The following is a 21,490-nucleotide window of genomic DNA, read 5'->3' as shown; positions in this document are numbered from 1 at the left end:
GTCCAGTTCTTAGAACAGAACATTGTCCTGGCCAAAGGTCAGTGTTATAGCCTTGCTTTATTGCTGATTAAGAAACTCACAGTGCAGTCCTCAAGACAGTAATGCCTGTTTTAAGCCTATTGACTTCCATGGAATCAAAAAGGTGCCATTCTGCTTAGGACTGCCGGGGGAATCTGGGATGCCAGGCAGGCTGCCAGGGCAACAGAAGGAACTCTGTTTCTGGAAAACCCCAACTTTCAGTTTTGGAAAACAAAACTCTTCAGAAGGTTCCTAGCTGCAGAAGTCATTTAACTCAAGCATCCGTTTCCTGATTTCAGCTGGGGGGATTTTAAATTGCTGCTTGCCCTTCCTCCAAAGTTGTGCTTTGGCTTCTGACACCATCAGAGAAGAAACGTTGTCAAGATATGATAAAACTCTTTCTGGCTAGATGCGTTGCTTGCTCGTCTCATAAACCTTAATCCCTGCTGATAGGATATGAATTTTGCATGAGATGTTAACGCGTATTAGATTACAGTTTAAGAGGCAATTCAATAAATGCTCTAAAACTGTGTTTTTACAGGGGTGGAAAGCCAGGGTATTAAAAAGTCAAAGCATTCAACGTTATGTGATGAAATGAGGCGGTAATTCTGTGAGCACTTGCTTGGGAATAAATCTCAGTGGTGGGTCTTACCCGACGGTAAGTATGGTTAGGATTTGGACCGGCAATCCTGTTAGAATTATTGGGAGGTCTATAACTGCTCTGGCCAACCTTCTTTATGCTGCTGTCATTTCAGTTCAAGTAACCCAGGGACGGTTGTCAAGGAAACCGGAAAGACATTACTTTTCTAACTAGCAATACATTTGGTTAGGTCTGTTGACTCTGGCAGCCCCCCGTGACTTTCAGTTTTGCAGGTTCCGCCTGTACCCCCCCCTTATTCCTTTGCAAAAGTAAATGCATATCCCCTAACGAGATGCATTGGACCATCAAGGTCAGTACTTATTCAAACTAACAGTGACTCTCCAGGTTTTCAGGCTTTCACATCACCTACTACTTGCTCCTCTCAACTGGAGATGCCGGGGACTGAACTTGGGACCTTCTGCAAGCAAAGCAGATGTTCTGCTCCTCTCAACTGGAGATGCCGGGGACTGAACCTAGGACCTTCTGCAAGAAAAGCAGTTGTTCTACTCCTCTGAACTGAAGATGCCAGGGACTGAACCTGGGACCTTCTGCAAGCAAAGCAGATGTTCTGCTCCCTTCATCTGGAGATGCCAGGGATTAAACCTGAGACCTTCTGCAAGCAAAGCAGATGTTCTACCTTTGAACCACAGCCCCTTCCCAACGAGTACTGCAATTCTGTTGAATATCTCAATGATTAATGCAATATGTCCCTACAGGAGAACTCTTCCTGGTCTTTATCAACCACCCGCCGTGATTCCTTGGAGGCTCCAACTGTGAACTAAAAGCACTCCAGATGTGCTTCAGCGATGGTGAGAGACCATTTGGACTTATCACAGCCTTTTTTAGGGGGGGGAGTACTTTTTTAAAAATTCAATAGTTTAAAACAAAACTGCTCAGTTTTGTACCCTGTCGGGTCCCAATCTCAGTAGAAAGGTCAACGTTGAATCAGTAAATATCGCCGTGGCCTTACGCTCTCTCTGGAATGCTGGCTGGACTCAGGAAAGAGCCAATGAGGGAGAAACATCAAATAAAGGGTGGAGTTCTAGAATGTGCAAAAGGGAGAACAGTTGAAGCCACTGGAAGAAGCTGTACCTGCAGAAAGAAACTCAGGCAGACAGAAGATAAACTTACCAAGGTGCCAAAGCTTCCAAATGGGAAATGCAGGAGGGGTTAAAGTGACAGAGCATTCTTGGGCAGAAAACAACGTAGATAAGGCAATGAAATGCAATACTTTCATGGGGGAAGTAGACCAAGCCTTTACTGATCCTTAGAGGAAGAAGAAGAAGAGTTGGTTCTTATATGCTGCTTTTCTCTACCCGAAGGAGTCTCAAAGTGCCTTCCCTTTCCTCTCCCCACAACAGACACCCTGTGAGGGAGGGGAGGCGGAGAGAGCCCTGATATCACTGCTCGGTCAGAACAGCAGCTGAGCTGGCTACATGTGGGGGAGTGCAGAATCGAACCCAGCATGCCAGATTAGAAGTCCGCACTCCTAACCACCACACCAAACTGGCTCTCCAGCGAGATATCCAGTGAGATAGAAATAAGTCTGTTAACGTGTCTGTCTCCCAACTCCTAGGATAGTGTGGGTCAACTTGCAATGAAGAGGCTGATAAAATGTCTCTCTTCCCTATCCTGTATCTGGGTGATCCAACATGTCTCAGGCTCAGGTACCATTCAGACAACCACCCCTGTTGCCTCAGAGTCATACATCAAATGTTCTGAGGTTGTAATTTCTAAGTCATTGATCCCTCCGGGGGAGATGCATACCTTGGGTTTTCCAAGAAGGCTTCGGGGTTAGCTGTCTGCTGTGCATGAGGTACGGCCGGAGTTGGGGACAAGGCCAATTTCTGAGACGAGCTGGGAAGCCGCCATAACCGCCTCCTCCTGCTCCTGCTCCTGCTCCTGCTCCTGCTCCTGCTCCTGCTCCTGCTCCTGCTCCTGCTCCTGCTCCTGCTCCTGCTCCTGCTCCTGCTCCTCAGCCCTTCCTTCCACCCCACTTCAGTCCTCGGGTGGCTGCCTCATGCATCGATGACTTGCAAGTGACACTTCAGCTGAGTTCTTACTCTTTGCAACAAACCCAAGAGGGCTTCAGTCATAAGAATGTACGAGAAACCATGTGGGATCAGGCCACTGGCCCATCCTGTCCCACACTCATGTCACACAGTGGCCAAAACCCAGGGGCCATCAGGAGGTCCACTCGTGGGGACAGCACTCCAGAAGCCCCCCTCTAGTTGCCCCCTCCTCCCCAAGCACCAAGAATGCAGAGCATCACTGTTCCAGACAGAATGTTCCATCTGTACATTGCGGCTAAAACCCACTGATGGACCTCTGCTCTCTGTTTACTCCTAGTACTATTAACAGCCAGAAAAGACAAGGATGCTAGGAAAAGATAATGGAGATAAACCGCTGGCTGCATTGGTGGTGCCAGTCATAAGATGCGAGTCATCAAGTACAGCCTTCAATAATTATAAGCGGGCAGGCTCGGACAGGGAGGCCAATGACGTTTGGATGTCATCTGTCTTTCAAGCCCTGCAGAACAATTTGAGGTCCTGCTGGGCTCTGATCTTGTTCTTCCAGGCCTTTTTATTAGAGGGGAGGGGGCATGAAAACCAAGGCTGGGACAGGATGATAGAGAATTCTCTTTATGCCGCCTTTATTCTTCTTGGCGGATCTGCTGCATCGTGTCTCTAGAGCAGGGGTAGTCAAACTGCGGCCCTCTAGATGTCCATGGACTACAATTCCCATGAGCCCCTGCCAGCGTTCACTGGCAGGGGCTCTTGGGAATTGTAGTCCATGGACACCTGGAGGGCCGCGGTTTGACTACCCCTGCTCTAGACGGAATGTTTATCAGACCGCATGGGTGAACAGACTTGTCTGTGATATGGTCCTGCAGGTCGTATGTGGCAAGAGATGAGATGTACATCTGAATAAGCAGACAGAATGCCCTCCAGAAAACTGGGTAAGTGGCTTTGGCTTTTATTTTCTCTGTAGCCCCAGCTTAATTCTCCGGGTGGGGGTAGATGGCTTGGCCATTGCCCCAGGATAATATTAATCTGTCTGTCTGTCTGTCTGTATTTATTACTTCAACTTATTACCCGCCACTCTCATAACTGGCTCGTGACGGGTTACAACAGTCTGAGTTAAAAATCCCATTTAAAACGCTTCTGGACATTCATTCAATACAGAACAGACTTACGCTCTTAACACTGGGGGGCCCATCAGATCTTCCTTGCCACGCCAGCCTCAACCATAGACCTGGTGGAAGAGCTCCGTTTTGCAGGCCCTGTGGAATGCTGGATGGAAGAGGAAGGAAGCCATGGTAGAGAGTTAAGGCAGGGATATTACACTCCTGTTTTTGCCTCCTTCCCTACAGGCATTCTCCTAGGGTTCTGTGGCCTTTCCCCTCGTGCCTTAATACAGGGGTAGTCAACCTGTGATCCTCCAGATGTTCATGGACTACAATTCCCATGAGCCCATGCCAGCAAATGCTGGCAGGGGTTCATGGGAATTGTAGTCCATGGACATCTGGAGGACCACAGGTTGACTACCCCTGTAATGGTCTTGGTCACAAGCTAGAGAACTAGCTGTTTCCGTTGTTCCATTGCAGGTATCCTAGGCACGCTTTAGCAGAAGATATTTTCAGAGGGAAACCAGGCTGGTCTGCAGTAGAACAGCTACATATGAGTCCAACAGCACCTTAGAAGCCAACAACTCATGATCAACCACATCAAATGTTGCTACCTCCCCCTCCAGGATCTCTGGGCCAATTTGGCCTGGAGAAAAATTTCTCCCTTCCCCTGATGTTACAGTGTTTCTGATACAGACATCAATGAAGTAGAAGAACACACCCCAATTTGCCATTCAATGTTGTATTCCCCTGAAGGTATGTTGTTTGAACAATGTTTTTTGTGATGTGATCCCACAGAATCCTGAAGAAGATGAGATGCTAATCCAAAAAGAATGCCCCCCAAGGGTAAGTAGCTTCCACTTTTGTTTTGTCTTCATGAGGATGCTACTTGGGGAAGAGGGGCTGCGTTGATCCTTGCCAACTCCTGTTTGGGCGAGATCTGGAGATTTACGAGGAAGGGGTAGAGCCTGAAGATGCCATATAGAGGATGGAGCAGAGTTGTTCTCTCTTGGCCCAGAGGGACAGACCAGATCCAATGGGATGAAATTAATTAAAAAGGAATTCCATCTAAACTTCCGGAAGAAGTTCAGAGCGGTTTCTCAGTGGAACAGGCTTCCTTGGGAGGTGGTGGATTCTCCATCTTTGGAAATTTTTAAACAGAGGCTGGAGAGCCATCTGACGGAGAGGCTGATTCTGTGAAGGTTCAAGGGGGTGGCAGGTGACAGTGGACGAGCGATAAGGTTGTGAGTGTCCTGCATATTGCAAGGGGTTGGACTAGATGACCCAGGAGATCCCTTCCAACTCTATAATTCTATTTCTGAACTACATTCAACCACCCACACAAACATCCATAGTGCAAAAAAAAGAGAGGCTTTTTGATCAAGAATTCCAAAATATCCATTCTATTGTTCCAACTATTTGTTCACCTTGCGCTGGTCTCCAAGAGAAGCATGGGGTAATGTTGGCTTATTTCTTTAATTTGGCATATCCCCTCTACTGTAGAGCGTTTATGCCTGCATGGCTCAATGCTTTCCCATCCAACGTGCTACAAGGGAGATTTGCTAAGATCCCATTTGAAAGCAGATAAAATCCCTGTGAACTAAGTGTCCCAGAAACTATTCAACACATTATACTTGATTGCCCTTTATATATGGTCCAGTAAAGGTATGCCATGCCCCTTATATCCAAGGTAAAGGTATCCCCTGTGCAAGCACCGAGTCATGTCTGACCCTTGGGGTGACGCCGTCTAGCATTTTCTTGGCAGACTCAATATGGGGTGGTTTGCCAGTGCCTTCCCCAGTCATTACCGTGTTTACCCTCCAGCAAGCTGGGTGCTCATTTTACCGACCTCAGAAGGACGGAAGGCTGAGTCAACCTTGAGCCGGCTGCTGGGATTGAACTCCCATCCTCATGGTCAGAGCTTCAGACAACATGTCTGCCTTACCACCCTGCTCCACAAGAGGCTCTTCTTATATCCAAACAGAGGCCAAATCATTTTGATCTGTCCATTTCTATTGAGTGATCAGGATGTCAATGTCACTTTTCTTCTGGCTAGGAAGGCGAATGGAAGCCACTTTGAGACTCCTTCAGGGAGTGAAAAGCAGCACATAAGAACCAACTCTTCCTCTTCTTCAGTAATATCAAGGCTCTCTCAGCCTCACCTACCTCACAGGGTGTCTGTTGTGGGGAGAGGAAAGGGAAGGCGAATGTAAGCTGCTTTGAGACTCTTTCTGGTAGAGAAAAGCGGCATATAAGAACCAAGTCTTCTTCTTCCTCAGTAATGTCAGGGCTCTCTCAGCCTCACCCACCTCACAGGGTGTGTGTTGTGGGGAGAGGAAAGGGAAGGTGATTGTAAGCCGCTTTGAGACTCTTTCTGGTTGAGAAAACCAGCATATAAGAACCAATCTTTTCCCTCTCTTCTTCTTCCCCCCTCTCTTGGGAAGCAAAAGAGGAACTCGGCATTTTTCTACAAGCCTGGAATATTTCACACATCTGCAGAAACTTCCCTCTAGTTCATTCTTTTTTTAGGATATAAAGAGATCAGCATGGAGCTCTCCAGATTACTATTAGAAGGCTTTGTTGTGATTCTATTTTTTTGTCTAGTTGCAGAAAACGCACCTGACAAGACTGGGAAAGATGCAAAGGATGCAAAAGGTCTGTAAGCTGCACATACCTCAGGACTTCTTCATTTATTTCTTATATTTCTATACCACCCTCTCTTTTGGCTCAGGATGGGTTACGTATAACAAAGAGGAAGTACATATAACAAGCAAAAGCACAGTATAATTCATAAATCCAAGTAAACAATAGTAACAGTGGTTTTAACTGATGATGACACTATGTATAACATCTAGTTAACTTGCTAACTATACAACAATGACTCCATGGGGAGACCGGCATGGCATTGAGTATATGGATAGGGTTTTTCTGGGGGCCCAGCAGATGCCGTTGTTACAGGTCAGCCTCAACCAAATGCCTGGTGGAAGAGCTCCATTTTTCAGGCCCTGTGGGAGTTTAGGCAGGGGCCTAATCTATTCAGGGAACTGGTTCCACCAGGTGGGGGCCAAAACAGAGAAGGCTCTGGTGCTGGTTGAGGTCCGATGTGCTTCTTTGGGACCAGGGAATCTCCAGCCAGTTGGAGGTGGTGGAGCGTGAAGCTCTCTTGAGGTTATAGGCATGGAGGTGGTCTCCCAGGTACACTGGGCCCAGACTGTGGATGGCCTTGAAGGTGATGACCAAAACCTTAAGCCTGATCCAGAATTCGACTGTCAACCAGTGTAGTTGTTGGAGCTTGGGCTGGATGTAGGGCCTCCATGGTGTTGCTGTGAGGAGGACCCTGGCTGCTGCATTCTGGACCAGCTGTAGTTTCTGGATCAAGGATAAGGGTAGGCCTGCATAGAGCAAGTTGCAGAAATGGCAGAAGTGACCTGTGCTTCCATAGTGAGGGGGGAATCACGCCCAGGTTCCTGGCAAAGTGGGCTATTGTTAGCTGTACCTTGTCCAGGATAGGCAATCCTGCTTCCTCACTTGGGCCCTTCCTGCCTAGCCATAGGACCTCCATCTTTGAGGGTTTAGCTTCAGACAACTCTGCTTGAGCCATTTCGTCACTGCTTCCTGACATCTGGCTAAGGATTCTGGGGGAGAGTCAGGGCGGCCATCCATTAGGAGGATGAGCTGGGTGTCCTCGGCATATTGATGACATCCCAGCCCAAACCTCCACACCAGCTGAGCAAGAGGGCACATAAAGATGTTTAAATAAAATCCGCCCCCCCTGTTTGGGGTGGGAGAGTTGGAATTCCTGACATTTCTCTGCACCTTCCCCTGCCTCCTTGGCCAGGTTTTATGGCTTGGAGAATTCGCTCTTCAGGAAGAGTCTACTGCCAGGTTTGTGAAGTTTGCCAAGAGTTGATAGTATGAATGCAGGGTGTTTGCTGGCTGTGACTAAAACAGAGTTCTCTTTCCTCCTGTCCTTCAAGGAACAGCGCCGGCAGCTCCAGCTGCACCTCCCGAACCAACTGAATTCAACCTTCTCTTGATGAATCCCAGGTTCAAATATGTAACAATGGGAGTGACTGGACTGGTGATCTTTACGACTTTGCTGGTATTTCTGCTGTGTAAGTGGAACTCACCAGCACAGGAACAAGTTTTTCCAAACTGCCCGGGCTAGCTGTACTCCAATGTCAGGGACGGTATGCAAAAGAGTGAAACAATCCTGTCTCTCTAGAACCTTTTGGTTTCCTTTTTTGACTTCTGCCGTTTGGATTTCTGCAGTGGCGTAAACGAGTCTTTATCGTTTCTAGTGTGGATAGATTCAAATGGGTAGCTGCGTTGGTCTGAAGTAGCACAGGACCTTTAAGACCAACAAAGATATATTCAGGGCGTGAGCTTTTGAGTGCAAGCACTCTTCATCTGACTGGAGAGCCAGTTTGGTGTAGTGGTTAGGAGTGCTGACTTCTAACCTGGCATGCCAGGTTCGATTCTGCGCTCCCCCACATGCAGCCAGCTGGGTGACCTTGGGCTCGCCACGGCACTGATAAAACTGTTCTGACCGAGCAGTGATATCAGGGCTCTCTCAGCCTCACCCACCTCACAGGGTGTCTGTTGTGGGGAGAGGAATGGGAAGGCGACTGTAAGCCGCTTTGAGCCTCCTTCGGGTAGGGAAAAGTGGCATATAAGAACCAACTCTTCTTCTTCAGTAATATCAGGGCTCTCTCAGCCTCACCCACCTCACAGGGTGTCTGTTGTGGGGAGAGGAATGGGAAGGCGACTGTAAGCCGCTTTGAGCCTCCTTCGGGTAGGGAAAAGTGGCATATAAGAACCAACTCTTCTTCTTCTTCTTCTTCTTCTTCTTCTTCTTCTTCTTCTTCTTCTTCTTCTTCTTCTTCTTCTTAAAGGTGCTGCTGGGCTCTGATTTTATCGTTTCTAATGTGTTACTTCTGTCTCAGGTGCCTTCAGTTTAGTGGCATCAGGAAGATCAACAGAGCTTGATTGGCCAACCAGCCCCCCCCCCGCCACACACACACACACACACACACACACACACACACATTGCCCACTTCCCAGTCCTGTACTGCAATTCTTCTCCAAGGCCACTCCCTGGGAGGGACCCTTCTTCTCTTTCTTGCACTTTCCGGAACAGATCTCTATAGACAGCTTTGTGATGAGGGGACTGAGTCAAAGGGCAGATTCACAGCCTGGGGATGCTGCTTGTACCTCCTTTGTTCCTTGGGACTCAGACTGTGGTGGCCTCAGAAGAATACCATTGCCAGGGTTAGTCAAACTGCAGCCCTCCAGATGTCCATGGACTACAATTCCCATGAGCCCCTGCCAGCAAACGCTGGCAGGGGCTCATGGGAATTGTAGTCCACGGACATCTGGAGGGCCGCAGTTTGAGAGCTGCACACATTACTGTACTCAGGTGCAGTCCCGCTGTATGTCGCATTGGTCAGGCTGCAGGTTCCCGTCGGCAGCAGAGGTGAGGACCTGCAGTCATGGGTTTAAGCTGCATGGAGAATTGTACCAGATAGATATCAGGGAAAAATGTTCACAGTCCAAGTAGTTCATTAGTGGAATTGACTGCCTAAGGGGGTGGTGAGCTCCCCCTCACTGGCGGTCTTCAAGCAGCGGCTGGACAGAGACTTTTCATGGATACTTTAGGCTGATCCTGCGTTGAGCAGGGGGTTGGACTAGATGGCCTGTAGGGCCCCTTCCAACTCTAGGATTCTATGATTGTAGCACAGCTTTCCTCCTTCTAACGGCCTAGAAATCATATAAAAATCTAGAAAATTGGTTTCATTGGCCTAAAATTTGCTCAAGGTGAAAAGCCTGTGTATTCTGGCAGGTTTTAAGAAGACGACTCTGTCATTCAGGCACTTGGTTTATCTCATCTGTGGCTAGTTTCTGTGTGCAGCCGTAATTTTTAATGTTTTTCTTTAAAACGACTATTTTCTCAAGCTACCACGAGCCCCCCGTATAGAGCCCCCTGAAAGGGTATCAATATTTTAACTCTTAAAACTCTTGGGGCACTGTGAACAAATAATATAATTACCTATAAGACATAGGAAGGGAGACTCTTGTGGCGCAGAATGGTAAGCAACAGACATGCAGTCTGAAAGCTCTGCCCATGAGGCTGGCAGTTCGATCCCAGCAGCCGGCTCAAGGTTGACTCAGCCTTCCATCCTACCGAGGTCGGTAAAATGAGTACCCAGCTTGCTGGGGGGTAAATGGTAATGACTGGGGAAGGCACTGGCAAACCACCCCGTATTGAGTCTGCCAAGAAAACGCTAGAAGGCGTCACCCCAAGGATCAGACATGACTCGGTGCTTGCACAGGGGATACCTTTACCTTTAAGACATATGAATGCCTGAAGCTGCCTTCTACTGAATCTGACCATCGAGCCATCAAAATTAGTATCTTTGACTCATAGTGGTAGAAGTTCTCCAGAGACTCAAGTGGAGGTCTTTCACATTGCCTCCTACCTGATCCTTTCAACTGGAATCGCTGGGGATTGAACCTGGGATCTTCTGCATGCCAAGCAGATGCTCTGCCCGGGAGCCAAAGCTCTTCCCTAATAGGGGACTGGGTGGATTCTGCATAATTTGTTGTTTCAGGTGTCTATAAGCCATTCCAGTTTGTTTAAAACATTTATTAGCCCCCTTTCTTCTTTACAGCGCTCGTATACAATATGTAAAAAACAAAATTAAACATCACAGTTTAGGGCTGCTAGTAACTTAATCAAATGCAGTTCTGGGTAAAACTCTTTTCAACATCTTCCTAAAAATTGCAAGTGATTCTTATATGCTGCTTTTCTCTACCAGAAAGAGTCTCAAAGCGGCTTACATTCGCCTTCCCTTTCCTCTCCCCACAACAGACAGCCTGTGAGGGAGGTGAGGCTGAGAGAGCCCTGAGATTACTGAGGAAGAAGAAGAGTTGGTTCTTATATGCCGCTTTTCTCTACCCGAAGGAGTCTCAAAGCGGCTTACATTCGCCTTCCCTTTCCTCTCCCCACAACAGACACCTGTGAGGGAGGTGGGGCTGAGAGAGCCCTGATATTACTGCTTGGTCAGACCTGCTTTATCAGTAATGTGGTGAGCCCAAGGTCACCCAGCTGGCTGCATGTGGGGGAGCCAGGAATCCAACCCCGCTTCTTTTCTTTTTTGTTTAGTATTTCCAGATAACAACATGTCTGGTCAGGACTGATGTATATTATTTCACATACTAGGGGCAAAGCCCGTTGTATCCAAGAATACAATGGGTGCTAGAGCTTGGCAGTGGGAACAGGAAGGGGAGGGGTTGTCCAGTCTGTAAGACCATGGGGGTGAATGTGTGTGCCCACAGCCCAGGAGGAATACACCTGCACCACTCCCTCCCAACTGCAGGCAAAAATGGCTTCTTTGAAGGCTGGACTCTGAGGCATTGTACAATTTTGAAGTCCCAACTCCAAACCTCCAGGAATATTTCCAACCCAGGGGTAGCCAACCTCCAGGTGGGGCCTGGAGAGCTCCTGGAATTACAGCTCACCTGCAGAGTATAAAGATCAGCTCCCCAGGCAGAAAGGGCTACTTTGGACAGGGTTGTGGTAGAGAAGAAACATTTAAAGCCTCCCACACAGGTTGTTGTTGAGAATTGAAAGACTTGAGGCCTACTGCATAGGGGTGTTGTGCAGATGAAACAGGAGACAAAAGAACCAGTTTCATCTGCAGAATAACGTTGTGCAGTGGCCTCAAATATGCAGAGAGTTGCAAAGAAGAAAGACACATGGCTTGGCTATGTCTAACCCCCGGCCAGAGCAGTATTTTAAGTGAGAAGGGGCTTTTCTGTGGTCTCCCTGTCAGCCAACTGTTTGGCAGAAGGGAAAAGTTTCCCCCTCAAAAGGAAGGCCCTCAGGCTCCCCTGCATTGCTCTTGGAAACGCCTCCCTCCCCTCAGTCAGGGCCTGTCAGTGGCTCCTTCACAGTAGGCCTGAAGGGGGGGGGAGGGAGCGTAATCACCAGCCTCCGGCCAGCTCTGTCTGGGTTCTGAGGCAATTTGCAGTTGGACATGACAATTAGGACAGCCTTGGGGCGAAAAGGGCTGGTGCAGTCTCTGTTTTCATCCCCCTTGGCAGCCCTGCTGACCTGCTCTCCCTTCAGTGGTCAGGAGCAGACTGGCAGCCATGTCTCCAGATTGCCCTGGAACTCTGTCCTGTCCTGGTGAGGGCCCAATCGGAAGGCACGAAGCGCCTTCCGATTGGCCCCTCCACTTGTCAGTCCAGGGCCAAGGGGCCAATCTGGGAATTTTGATCACAGACAGCCCACCCCAACACCCCTTACTGTTTCATTAAGAGGGAACAGATGTGTGTTTTGTTTATACAAATGTATTATTGATCACTGAGGAAGGCCCTTGTGGTCAAAACACTTATGGTTTTGTTTTGGTCATTTGACATGTTCATCAACGTTGTATAGGAAATTATTAGTTTATGTAAAGCTTGTTCTGACTCTTTATATAGGCTGAAGTTGAACTATTCCACTGGGCTTTCAGGTGAAGGCCACAAATGGAGAGCTGCCTACAACCTGGTACCTTACCAGGCAACTCCTGACATCCAACCATGCCCCTAACAGAAACTGTTGTTCTCTAACTGCTATTGCTACCAAATTGTTACTACGGTTATAACTATTATGTCCTTCACCCTTCCAAATGTTACAATCTACCTTTCTGTTCCCCATCGGTTCTATGTGCATCATGCTGAGACGTCACAATAAGGGGCAGTATATAAATAGAATAGAATATTCAGGCCCTCTTTTTTATTTTACTATTATGTACATCGTATAATAAATAGTTGTTTTGATGTTATTTTATCTTCTGCAGCTTGACCCTTATAGAATTCTGAGAATTTGGGGCTGACTTTGTTTCCCCCTTCTCCTTTAGTAATTTCTACTCGAGCTCATGTGCCAGGGAAGCATATTCCCTCTTTTTCTAGCATGGATATGCTCCCTAACTCCTGATAGGCAGTGGAGATTTGCCGGCAGTTAGGAAAAGGTACTCTGTATATGCTCAAAGGCATTGTCAGATCATGACATTGAAGATAAGCTCCAGAACAAAGAACTGTTGCAGTCCTTGATCAGTGTAACCCAGAGGTGTTGAGGGTATGTAGGGTGTGGGGGGCAGAGGCATGATGTAAGAACAGTGTTTTTTCTCTTCCTCTTTGCTAGATTGCATATATGTGGATAAAGCCACCCAAATAATTGGTGCTGTATCAAGCATGCGGGGAGTTTTGTCCTATCACAATGAGAGCTATGACTTGTTGCCTGGTAAGTTACAGTGGGAATACTCCGGAATAAGGATGGGCACAAACGCAAAAATTCTGGGTTATTGGGGGAGAGTGCATGTTGAGTTTGTGACCCAAATGGCACATGTGTATATTTGGGTAGAATCATAGAATCATAGAGTTGGAAGGGGCCATACAGGCCATCTAGTCCAACCCCCTGCTCAACGCAGGATTAGCCCTAAGCATCCTAAAGCATCCAAGAAAAGTGTGTATCCAACCTTTGCTTGAAGACTGCCAGTGAGGGGGAGCTCACCACCTCCTTAGGCAGCCTATTCCACTGCTGAACTACTCTGACTGTGAAAAACTTTTTCCTGATATCTAGCCTATATCGTTGTACTTGAAGTTTAAACCCATTACTGTGTGTCCTCTCCTCTGCAGCCAGCAGAAACAGCATCCTGCCCTCCTCCAAGTGACAACCTTTCAAATACTTAAAGAGGGCTATCATGTCCCCTCTCAACCTCCTTTTCTCCAGGCTGAACATTACCAAGTCCCTCAACCTATCTTCATAGGGCTTGGTCCCTTGGCCCCAGATCATCTTCGTCGCTCTCCTCTGTACCCTTTCAATTTTATCGACGTCCTCCTTGAAGTGAGGCCTCCAGAACTGCACACAGTACTCCAGGTGTGGTCTGACCAGTGCCATATACAATGGGACTATGACATCTTGTGATTTTGATGTGATGCCTCTGTTGATACAGCCCAAAATGGCATTTGCCTTTTTTACCGCTGCATCACACTGCCTGCTCATGTTTAGTTTACAATCCACAAGTACCCCAAGTACCCCAAGGTCTCGTTCACACACAGTGCTACCTAGAAGTGTATCGCCCATCCAGTAGGCATGCTTTTCATTTTTCTGACCCAGATGCAGAACTTTACACTTATCTTTATTAAATTGCATCTTGTTCTCATTTGCCCATTTTTCCATTGTGTTCAGATCTCGTTGAACTCTGTCTCTATCTTCCGGAGTATTTGCCAGTCCTCCCAATTTGGTGTCATCTGCAAACTTTGATGAGTAGTCCCTCCACCCCCTCATCGAGATCATTAATAAATATGTTAAAAAGTACCGGGCCGAGCACCGAGCCCTGAGGTACCCCGCTACTCACCTCTCTCCAGTCTGATGAAACACCATTGACAACAACTCTTTGAGTGCGGTTCTCTAACCAATTCACTTGGGCATGAAATTGGGGTTACCGTGGGTGGGCAGGTAGTTGTGAGTTCCTGCACTGGGCAGAGGGTTGGAAAAGATAACCCTGGAGGCCCCTTTCAACTCTATGATTCTATGATTGATTCTAATTTACTACTACCGTATTTGCCGGCATATAAGACGACTGGGCGTATAAGACGACCCCCCCAACATTTCCACTCAAAATATAGAGTTTGTTACATTCCATTACAGTACTATGGGCCACTATGGGCAGCTATGTCTATCCCAACTGAAGTGCACCCGGCGTATAGGACGACCCCCCCCCCACTTGGAGGCATGTTTTTCAGGGGGGAAAAGTAGTCTTATATGCCAGCAAATACTGCAATTTACTTTCTCCTGATATCTGTACTCATATGACCCCTGTTGCATTGTCTGAGGAAGTGTGCGTGCACATGAAAACTCATGCCTTGAATAAATCTTTGCTGGTCCTAAAGGTGCCCTTGAACCCCGATTTTATATTGGGCAAGAGAATGTCAAGAACTCAAGAAGTTTTGAGATCTCCTGACTCGGATTGTTGTGTCCTTTAGATAAAGAGATTATGGCTACAATGGAGAATCTACTGGTCATTTTTGTAAATCAGGAAAGAATGAATAAAAGAGCACAGCACGAGATCGGTGAGTGGTTTCCAATCATAATGCAGAATGCTGCACTTTGTTGGCAGGTCTCCATTCTTAAATTATGCCAGCTGAAAACCTCTTTTAAAATAATCTAATATCTCAAGAGGGGCCTGTAGAGAAATCCATCTTATTGCAGTGCTTGGGTTGAGGCTTCAGTGAGCCTTTTCGGGGTGGCAGGGGGAGTTGCAGAGTCCCTGCCGCCACCCCAAAAACACCCACTGGGTTCAGAGTTCCTCCTTGATAGGATTTGAATCCAGGTTGCATATTCATGACTAGAATCCACAGCTTCCTGGCCTGTATTGCTCTTAGATCCTGGGTGTTCTGTGGTTGGTGGGAAGGGGGCAGCAGTTTGGCAAATTTCTTGCCCATCACTTGCATAGAATTCCGCCCCTAGCCATGCATTAATGTTTATATCAAGGTTAAAACATGCAATTACTTTCTCTTTGTACATACAATGATGTTTTTATTTATTTATTTGATGTTTATGCCGCCCTTCCCTATGGCTCTGGACGGTTTACATAGAACGTTGTCCAAAATTACATTGAACATTTGTAAAAATTTGTCAGGTAACAATGATAACATAACATAACATGAACAACAACACTGACATGTCCCTGGGGAGATAAAATTGTTCAGTCATGGAAGGAGCATCTGAGGGAGGGGGGGACCAGTAGATGCTTTGAGTCGGTTGGCCCCAAGCGAATGCCTGGTGGAGGAGCTCCCTTTTGCAGGTCCTGCGGAATTGTGGAAGTTCAGGCGAGGCCCTGATCTCCTCAGGGAGCTCGTTCCACCAGGTGGGGGCCAGGACCAAGAAGGCTCTGGCCCTTGTTGAGGTCCCACGTGCTTCTTTGGGGCCAGGGATCCACAGCCAGTTGGAGGTGGTAGAGCATAAGGCTCTTTAGAGTAGCGATCCCCAACCTGTGGGCTGCGGACCACATGTGGTCCTTCAACTAATTGGAGGTGGGCCCCGAAGGATGCCTTCTCCCCCCCCCCCCCGGCCCTTTACTTCATCCCCCGCCCCCGCACTATCTTGCTGTCTGTATCTTATTTTGAAGGGATGTTTAAACATTACCATAGCGATCAGAGAGCGCTAGGGCAGTGGTTGAGAGTAGAGGAGTAAACTACCCCCCCCACCGGGCCTCAGCAAAAGGCGTTGAGTGGTCCCCGGTGAGTGGTCCCCGGCGTTGAGTGGTCCCCGGTGATAAAAAGGTTGGGGATCACTGTTTTAGAGGATGTAGGCAGGGAGGCGGTCTCTCAAATACATTGAGCCTAAACCGTGTATGGCCTTAAAGGAGATTACCAAAACCTTAAGCTTAATACGGAATTCAACTGGGAACCAGCTGAGTTGTTGGAGATTTAAAAAAAATCTGTGCAGATTTACCAGCTGGATTCTGTTGAGACCCGCTCCTTTTTCTCTTATACTCTCTCTGTTTTGCACATGTTCCTGGCTTGGTTAAAAGACCAAATCACCAAGCTTCTGGATAAAGGATGGATGCCATTTGGTGGATTCCTCTTTTACTTCTCCCCTGGAACTGGACAGAACCAGGATACAGCTGTCAAGGCATGCGAGGCAACTGAAAGCACTCTGGCTTATATTCAATCTCAGGAAGAGGAGGTGAGTAGAGCAATCAGATACGTAAAAGGCAGTAATCGTGGGAACCGGTAATGGATCAGGTGGCATTCAAATTGTTCATAAATTATCTGGAATAGGGGGTGGGCAGCGCTGTGACCAAGTCTGCAGATAACATCAGAATAGTTGGGATAGTGAAAACAAAGGGAGATCATGAATAGATCCAGGGGGAGCTTTCAGAGTTGAGTCAGTGGGCAGTGATGTGGCAAAGGAAGTGCTGTGTAGGTCAAGTGTAATTTGGTGCATATTGGACCAAAACCCCCTGAGGTCTGAACTGCATACAAATAAAAGGGGGAAAAAAAAGATCTTGGCGTTGTAGTGGGTCGTGTGTTTGAAATGGGAACTCTCTGTGGAAGTGATGAAGAAGGCAAGGTTGAAGTTTGGGATTATTCGGAAGCTTGACTTGTTTAAGCTTAGCAAGGCACGTGGAGGGACTGCAGCCTGGTGTGAATTTCTCCTTTGAATCAGTTTGCAGGACCTCCAGCAAGACAAGATAAAAGAGCCACTTTGAGCTTGGTGCCTTCTTAGAGCTGTTTTCTAAGCTTTGTAGAGTTTTGCTGCTGCTGAAATATAATTGAAACAAGGATAACAAGGGCCAGGGCCTTTTCAGTCCTGGCCCCCACCTGGTGGAATGAGCTCCCCGAAGAGACCAGGGCCCTGCCAGAACTTCCACAATTCCGCAGGGCCTGCAAAAAGGAACTCCTCCACCAGGCATTTGCTTGAGGCCGACTGACCCATAACATCTACAGGCCCCCCCCCCCCCGTCTCCCAGACTGAGAGGTCGAACCTACCAAGGGAGTGTCAAAGTTATTGTTCTTAAAATACTGTTCTAGTTGTTCTAGTTGTTCTAATTGGTATGTTGTTGTTATATTGTTCCATGTAAATGTTCTGAATTGTTTTCTGTAAACCGCCCAGAGCCGTAGGGAAGGGCGGTATAAAAATCTAAATAAACTTAAATTAAATTAAATTAAATTAAATTAAATTAAATTAAATTAAATTAAATTAAATTAAATTAAATTAAATTAAATTAAATTAAATTAAATTAAATTAAATTAAATTAAATTAAATTAAATTAAATTAAATTAAATTAAATTAAATTAAATTAAATTAAATTAAATTAAATTAAATTAAATTAAATTAAATTAAATTAAATTAAATTAAATTAAATTAAAGATGGACCACTGGTCTGATCCCGCAAGGCTCTTCTGATGTTCTTATGAAGATCTCAGCCTCTGTGCCTTGTTGGCCATCCAATAGAACTGGTTAGCCTCTCTGAAAGAGTGGATGCTGGACTAGATGGACCTCTGGTCTGATCCAGTGGGGCTCTTCTGATGTTCTTATAAAGACCCCAACCTCTGTGACTTGTTGTTGGCCATCCAATGGAACTGGTTAGCCTCTCTGAAAGAGAGGATGCTGGACTAGATGGACCTCTGGTCTGACCCAGCTTGTGCCACTCTACTGAAGTTTCTTCTCCTTCAGAGGATATGTCTTCACCAGCTTGGAATCCTGCCAGGGCAGGCCTTGGCTAGCATTACTCCTTTTATATGTTTCAGCAAGGATGTTACCCAATGTGATTAGTGCCAGTGAAACACTGATCTATACGCCAATAAAGGTCTTCTGATTCTGAAACGCTGATCATCATTTCCCTCAGCAAGGGACATTGTCTGAACTTATCTCGAGAGAAGAATTTCATCCCCAATTCCCGATAAAGACTTTCCGTTGGTGTCCTTTACAGGCATTTTTAGAGAGTGTCGCCACCACTAACAAGAAACGTTACTGGATTGGACTTACCAAGCCTTCAAATCACTGGGAATGGATAACTGGTGAGAAACTGACGACCGCGTAAGTATTGGGACAACATTTCTCTATGCATTGTGCAAACCTCAGAATTGCATCCTTGTTGTGCTTTTCAGAGCTTCTTTGCTGAGTGAGTTTAGTATTTGCATGGAGTGAGATGCCAGTGCGCCTCAGCAGTGGTCCCCAACCCGCGGGCCGCGGCCCGGTGCCGGGCCGCAAAGGCCTCAGCGCCGGGCTGCGGCTCGTTCTTCCCTCCCCCCTGAAGCGAGAAGCTCGCCAGGCCGCAAGCAAATCGGCCGCCAAAGCGGCCGATTAGCTTGCGGCCCGGCAAGCTTCTTGCTTCGGGAGGGGAGGGGAGGGGAGGGGAGGGGAGGGGAGGGGAGGGGAGGGGAGGGGAGGGGAGCTTGCCAAGCCGCAAGCTAATCGGCTGCTTTAGCAGCCGATTGGCTCGCGGCCCGGAGGGGCCGGGAGGGGGAGCCACGGCCGCCGGCATGGCAGCAGCGCAAACGCGCCTGCGCAGACTGCTGCGCACGTGGGTTTGCGCCCCTGCTGGGCGCAAACGTGCGTGCGCGGCAGTCCGCACAGGCGCGTTTGCGCTGGGGCTGCCGCACGTGCGCAGGCCCCGGGCCGCCCTCTCCCTCCACTACGCCGCAGCAGTCCGCAGCGAGCGTAAGCTTGCGGACCGCTGCTCCTCAGGATCTGATCTCCCAAAAGAGAAAAGGCTGAGAGTGAGGTAATGACAGACAAAAGCCTTGCTTCTCTCTCTGTGCTAGCTTGCTCTGAAGAAGCTTGGTACCCTTTTTAGAGCAGGCTACCCTTTCATTTTCTCTTCCACTCCGAAAAGCAGACTTTGCAATGTACATTTCATTGGACATGAAAGTTTGTAGAAGACTTTTGGTCATGTACACATTCCATTGTTATCAGAGGGCAAGACATAGCTTCATCCTCACCCAGGAAGGATTCTCAAGATCAGCTATTTGCAGAAACCCTGCCTTCCTGATGATTACACAGAGGCCAGAAACTGACCTTTTGATCCTGCCCCAGCCTGGGTGTGCCCAACAGCATAGAGCAGAGACAAAATTACACAAATGTCTACATGAGACAGGGTTTCAACAAAGGGGGCACTTTGAAGAATAAATATTTTAATTGGGGGGCTCCAAGAGATATATTTGGACGTGTTTTATAAGTGTGGGAGCCTCTTAATTCATATTTTTAACCACTTCCTATTCTTCATCAGAGCCTCTTGTGGCGCAGAGTGGTAAGGCAGCAGACATGCAGTCTGAAAGCTCTGCCCATGAGGCTGGGAGTTCAATCCCAGCAGCCGGCTCAAGGTTGACTCAGCCTTCCATCCTTCCGAGGTCGGTAAAATGAGTACCCAGCTTGCTGGGGGGTAAACGGTAATGACTGGGGAAGGCACTGGCAAACCACCCCGTATTGAGTCTGCCAGGAAAACGCTGCAGGGCGTCACCCCAAGGGTCAGACATGACCCGGTGCTTGCACAGGGGATACCTTTACCTTTACGTTTAGGAGGTCTCTGTGGTAGATGCAACTTTGTAGCTACCTGCTCCTTCTGCTGACTCCCCTGGACTGGCTGGATGAACCTTTGACTCACAGGACTGTCTGACCTTGATTTCTGTCTGTTCCTTTGGTATTTTTTCTTCGGATACTGACTTTCCCTGCCTTCTTGTCAGCTTGTCTGTGCTTCTTTCCAGCAGAGAGCTGAAACCTGAGACCAGCACATCCTTGGAGGAACTCCACCTAAATCCTCGGAGGCCTCTCATCCAAATTCTAGCCAGGGTCAGCCCTCCTTAGCTTCCAAGATCTGAGGGAATCAGGCTTACCTGGTCTAATCAGATCAGAGCCCTTTTATAGGATAAAACAAGCAAAAAGTCAAGGCCTGGCATTTAGAGTCCATCCCACATCCCAACGAGTGACATAAAGAAAAAAAAAATCTTAAACTGTTTTCTCCCTGCAAATCACACGACATCAGCCCTTGACTGAAATATATTTGCTTCAAGAGCAGGAGGTCAAAGAACAGATTTTGCGTAAGGGTTAAAATAAGGGCAGGAACATTCTAAAATAGCGATCCCCAACCTGTGGGCCACGGACCACATGTGGTCCGTCGACTAATTGGAGTTGGGCCGCGAAGGACGCCTTCTCCCCCCCCCCCCCCGGCCCTTTACTTCATCCCCCCCGGCCCTTTACAACACACTTCGGGTGTCATTGTCTCCCATCACTCCCAGATGGGACTATCTCGTTGCAGAGAAACAAGCTCAGGGTTCCCATTGATTTGTCATTGTCATGAGTTAAAATTTCCATGAAAATAAAAGGTTCCTTATGTTCATTGTTGTGGCGTGTCTGTATCTTATTTTGAAGGGATGTTTAAACATTACCATGGCGATCAGACAGCGTTAGGGCAGTGGGCCTCAGTAAAATTGTCAAGCGTTGAGTGGTCCCCGGTGATAAAAAAGTTGAGGACCACTGTTCTAAAATATAGCAAATCAATCCCCAGAGTAACAGACCATTCATCAGGCTCACTAATCAAAGTCATAGCCAAGATCTTGCATTTTTGCTATGCATTCTTTGACAAAATTCTTTAACTAGCACAGAGCACAATCTAGCAACTGAATGGTTACTGCAGATGAATGACTAATGAATGGCGTATAGTGATTACCACTTGATTATAGCTTGATTACCACTGTCTTTACATTCCAGATACTGGGCTGCAGGGAGTCCATCCGCGTCGGAAAACTCCCCAAAGACGTGTGTCGAAATACAAGGAGGTGCTCCTAAACTGCATGCCTGGGGTGATGTCTTGTGTGCGTTGACCAAAAACTGGATTTGTAAACTGACACCTGATCCAGAGTTGAGTAGAATTAGACCTTGAAATCCATTGCCTGTTCTCCAAGCAAGAAAGAACAATTAAATCCTATGGGAAAGCAAAAGCCAATGACAATCCCTGTCCACCTTCCATAATATGGAAACTGGAAGAAAAAAGTTCTTGGACTTCAGTGTGCAAACGTAGCTTCCTCAACACTGGGAGGAAGAGGGGAAGGGAAGAATTTACTTTGTGTGCTTTAAAGAGTCAGCCATGAAAAGTGGAAGGCATCAGTAGCAGCCATTTTTTCATTGTAATAAAGGAATAACAAATATC

At 47.4% G+C, this 21,490-nt stretch overlaps 1 protein-coding gene across 3 annotated transcripts in view; it reads left to right on the top strand.

Annotated features, from left to right (window-relative positions):
- LOC143819413 (CD209 antigen-like protein 2) overlaps positions 1 to 21,490 on the top strand; it is a 25,541-nt gene extending 4,051 nt beyond the window's left edge. Inside the window, exons 2-11 of one of the 3 annotated variants that reach the window (XM_077301054.1) lie at positions 1,375 to 1,467; positions 3,552 to 3,617; positions 4,584 to 4,631; positions 6,390 to 6,440; positions 7,763 to 7,900; positions 12,976 to 13,074; positions 14,820 to 14,906; positions 16,370 to 16,524; positions 18,275 to 18,381; positions 21,052 to 21,490. In XM_077301054.1, the coding sequence (XP_077157169.1) occupies positions 4,619 to 4,631; positions 6,390 to 6,440; positions 7,763 to 7,900; positions 12,976 to 13,074; positions 14,820 to 14,906; positions 16,370 to 16,524; positions 18,275 to 18,381; positions 21,052 to 21,223 (822 nt within the window). In that variant the 5' untranslated portion in view covers positions 1,375 to 1,467; positions 3,552 to 3,617; positions 4,584 to 4,618 and the 3' untranslated portion in view covers positions 21,224 to 21,490. Of the gene's footprint in view, positions 1 to 1,374; positions 1,468 to 1,682; positions 1,794 to 3,551; positions 3,618 to 4,583; positions 4,632 to 6,389; positions 6,441 to 7,762; positions 7,901 to 12,975; positions 13,075 to 14,819; positions 14,907 to 16,369; positions 16,525 to 18,274; positions 18,382 to 21,051 lie in introns of those variants that run through there. The other 2 variants (XM_077301055.1, XM_077301053.1) reach the window with 2 other exon arrangements.

This window comes from Paroedura picta, chromosome 10 (genome assembly GCF_049243985.1).
Source record: "Paroedura picta isolate Pp20150507F chromosome 10, Ppicta_v3.0, whole genome shotgun sequence".
In the NCBI taxonomy this organism is placed as follows: domain Eukaryota; kingdom Metazoa; phylum Chordata; class Lepidosauria; order Squamata; family Gekkonidae; genus Paroedura; species Paroedura picta.
Note: the sequence above shows the minus strand (reverse complement) of the source record. Positions and strands in the feature narration are given on the sequence as shown.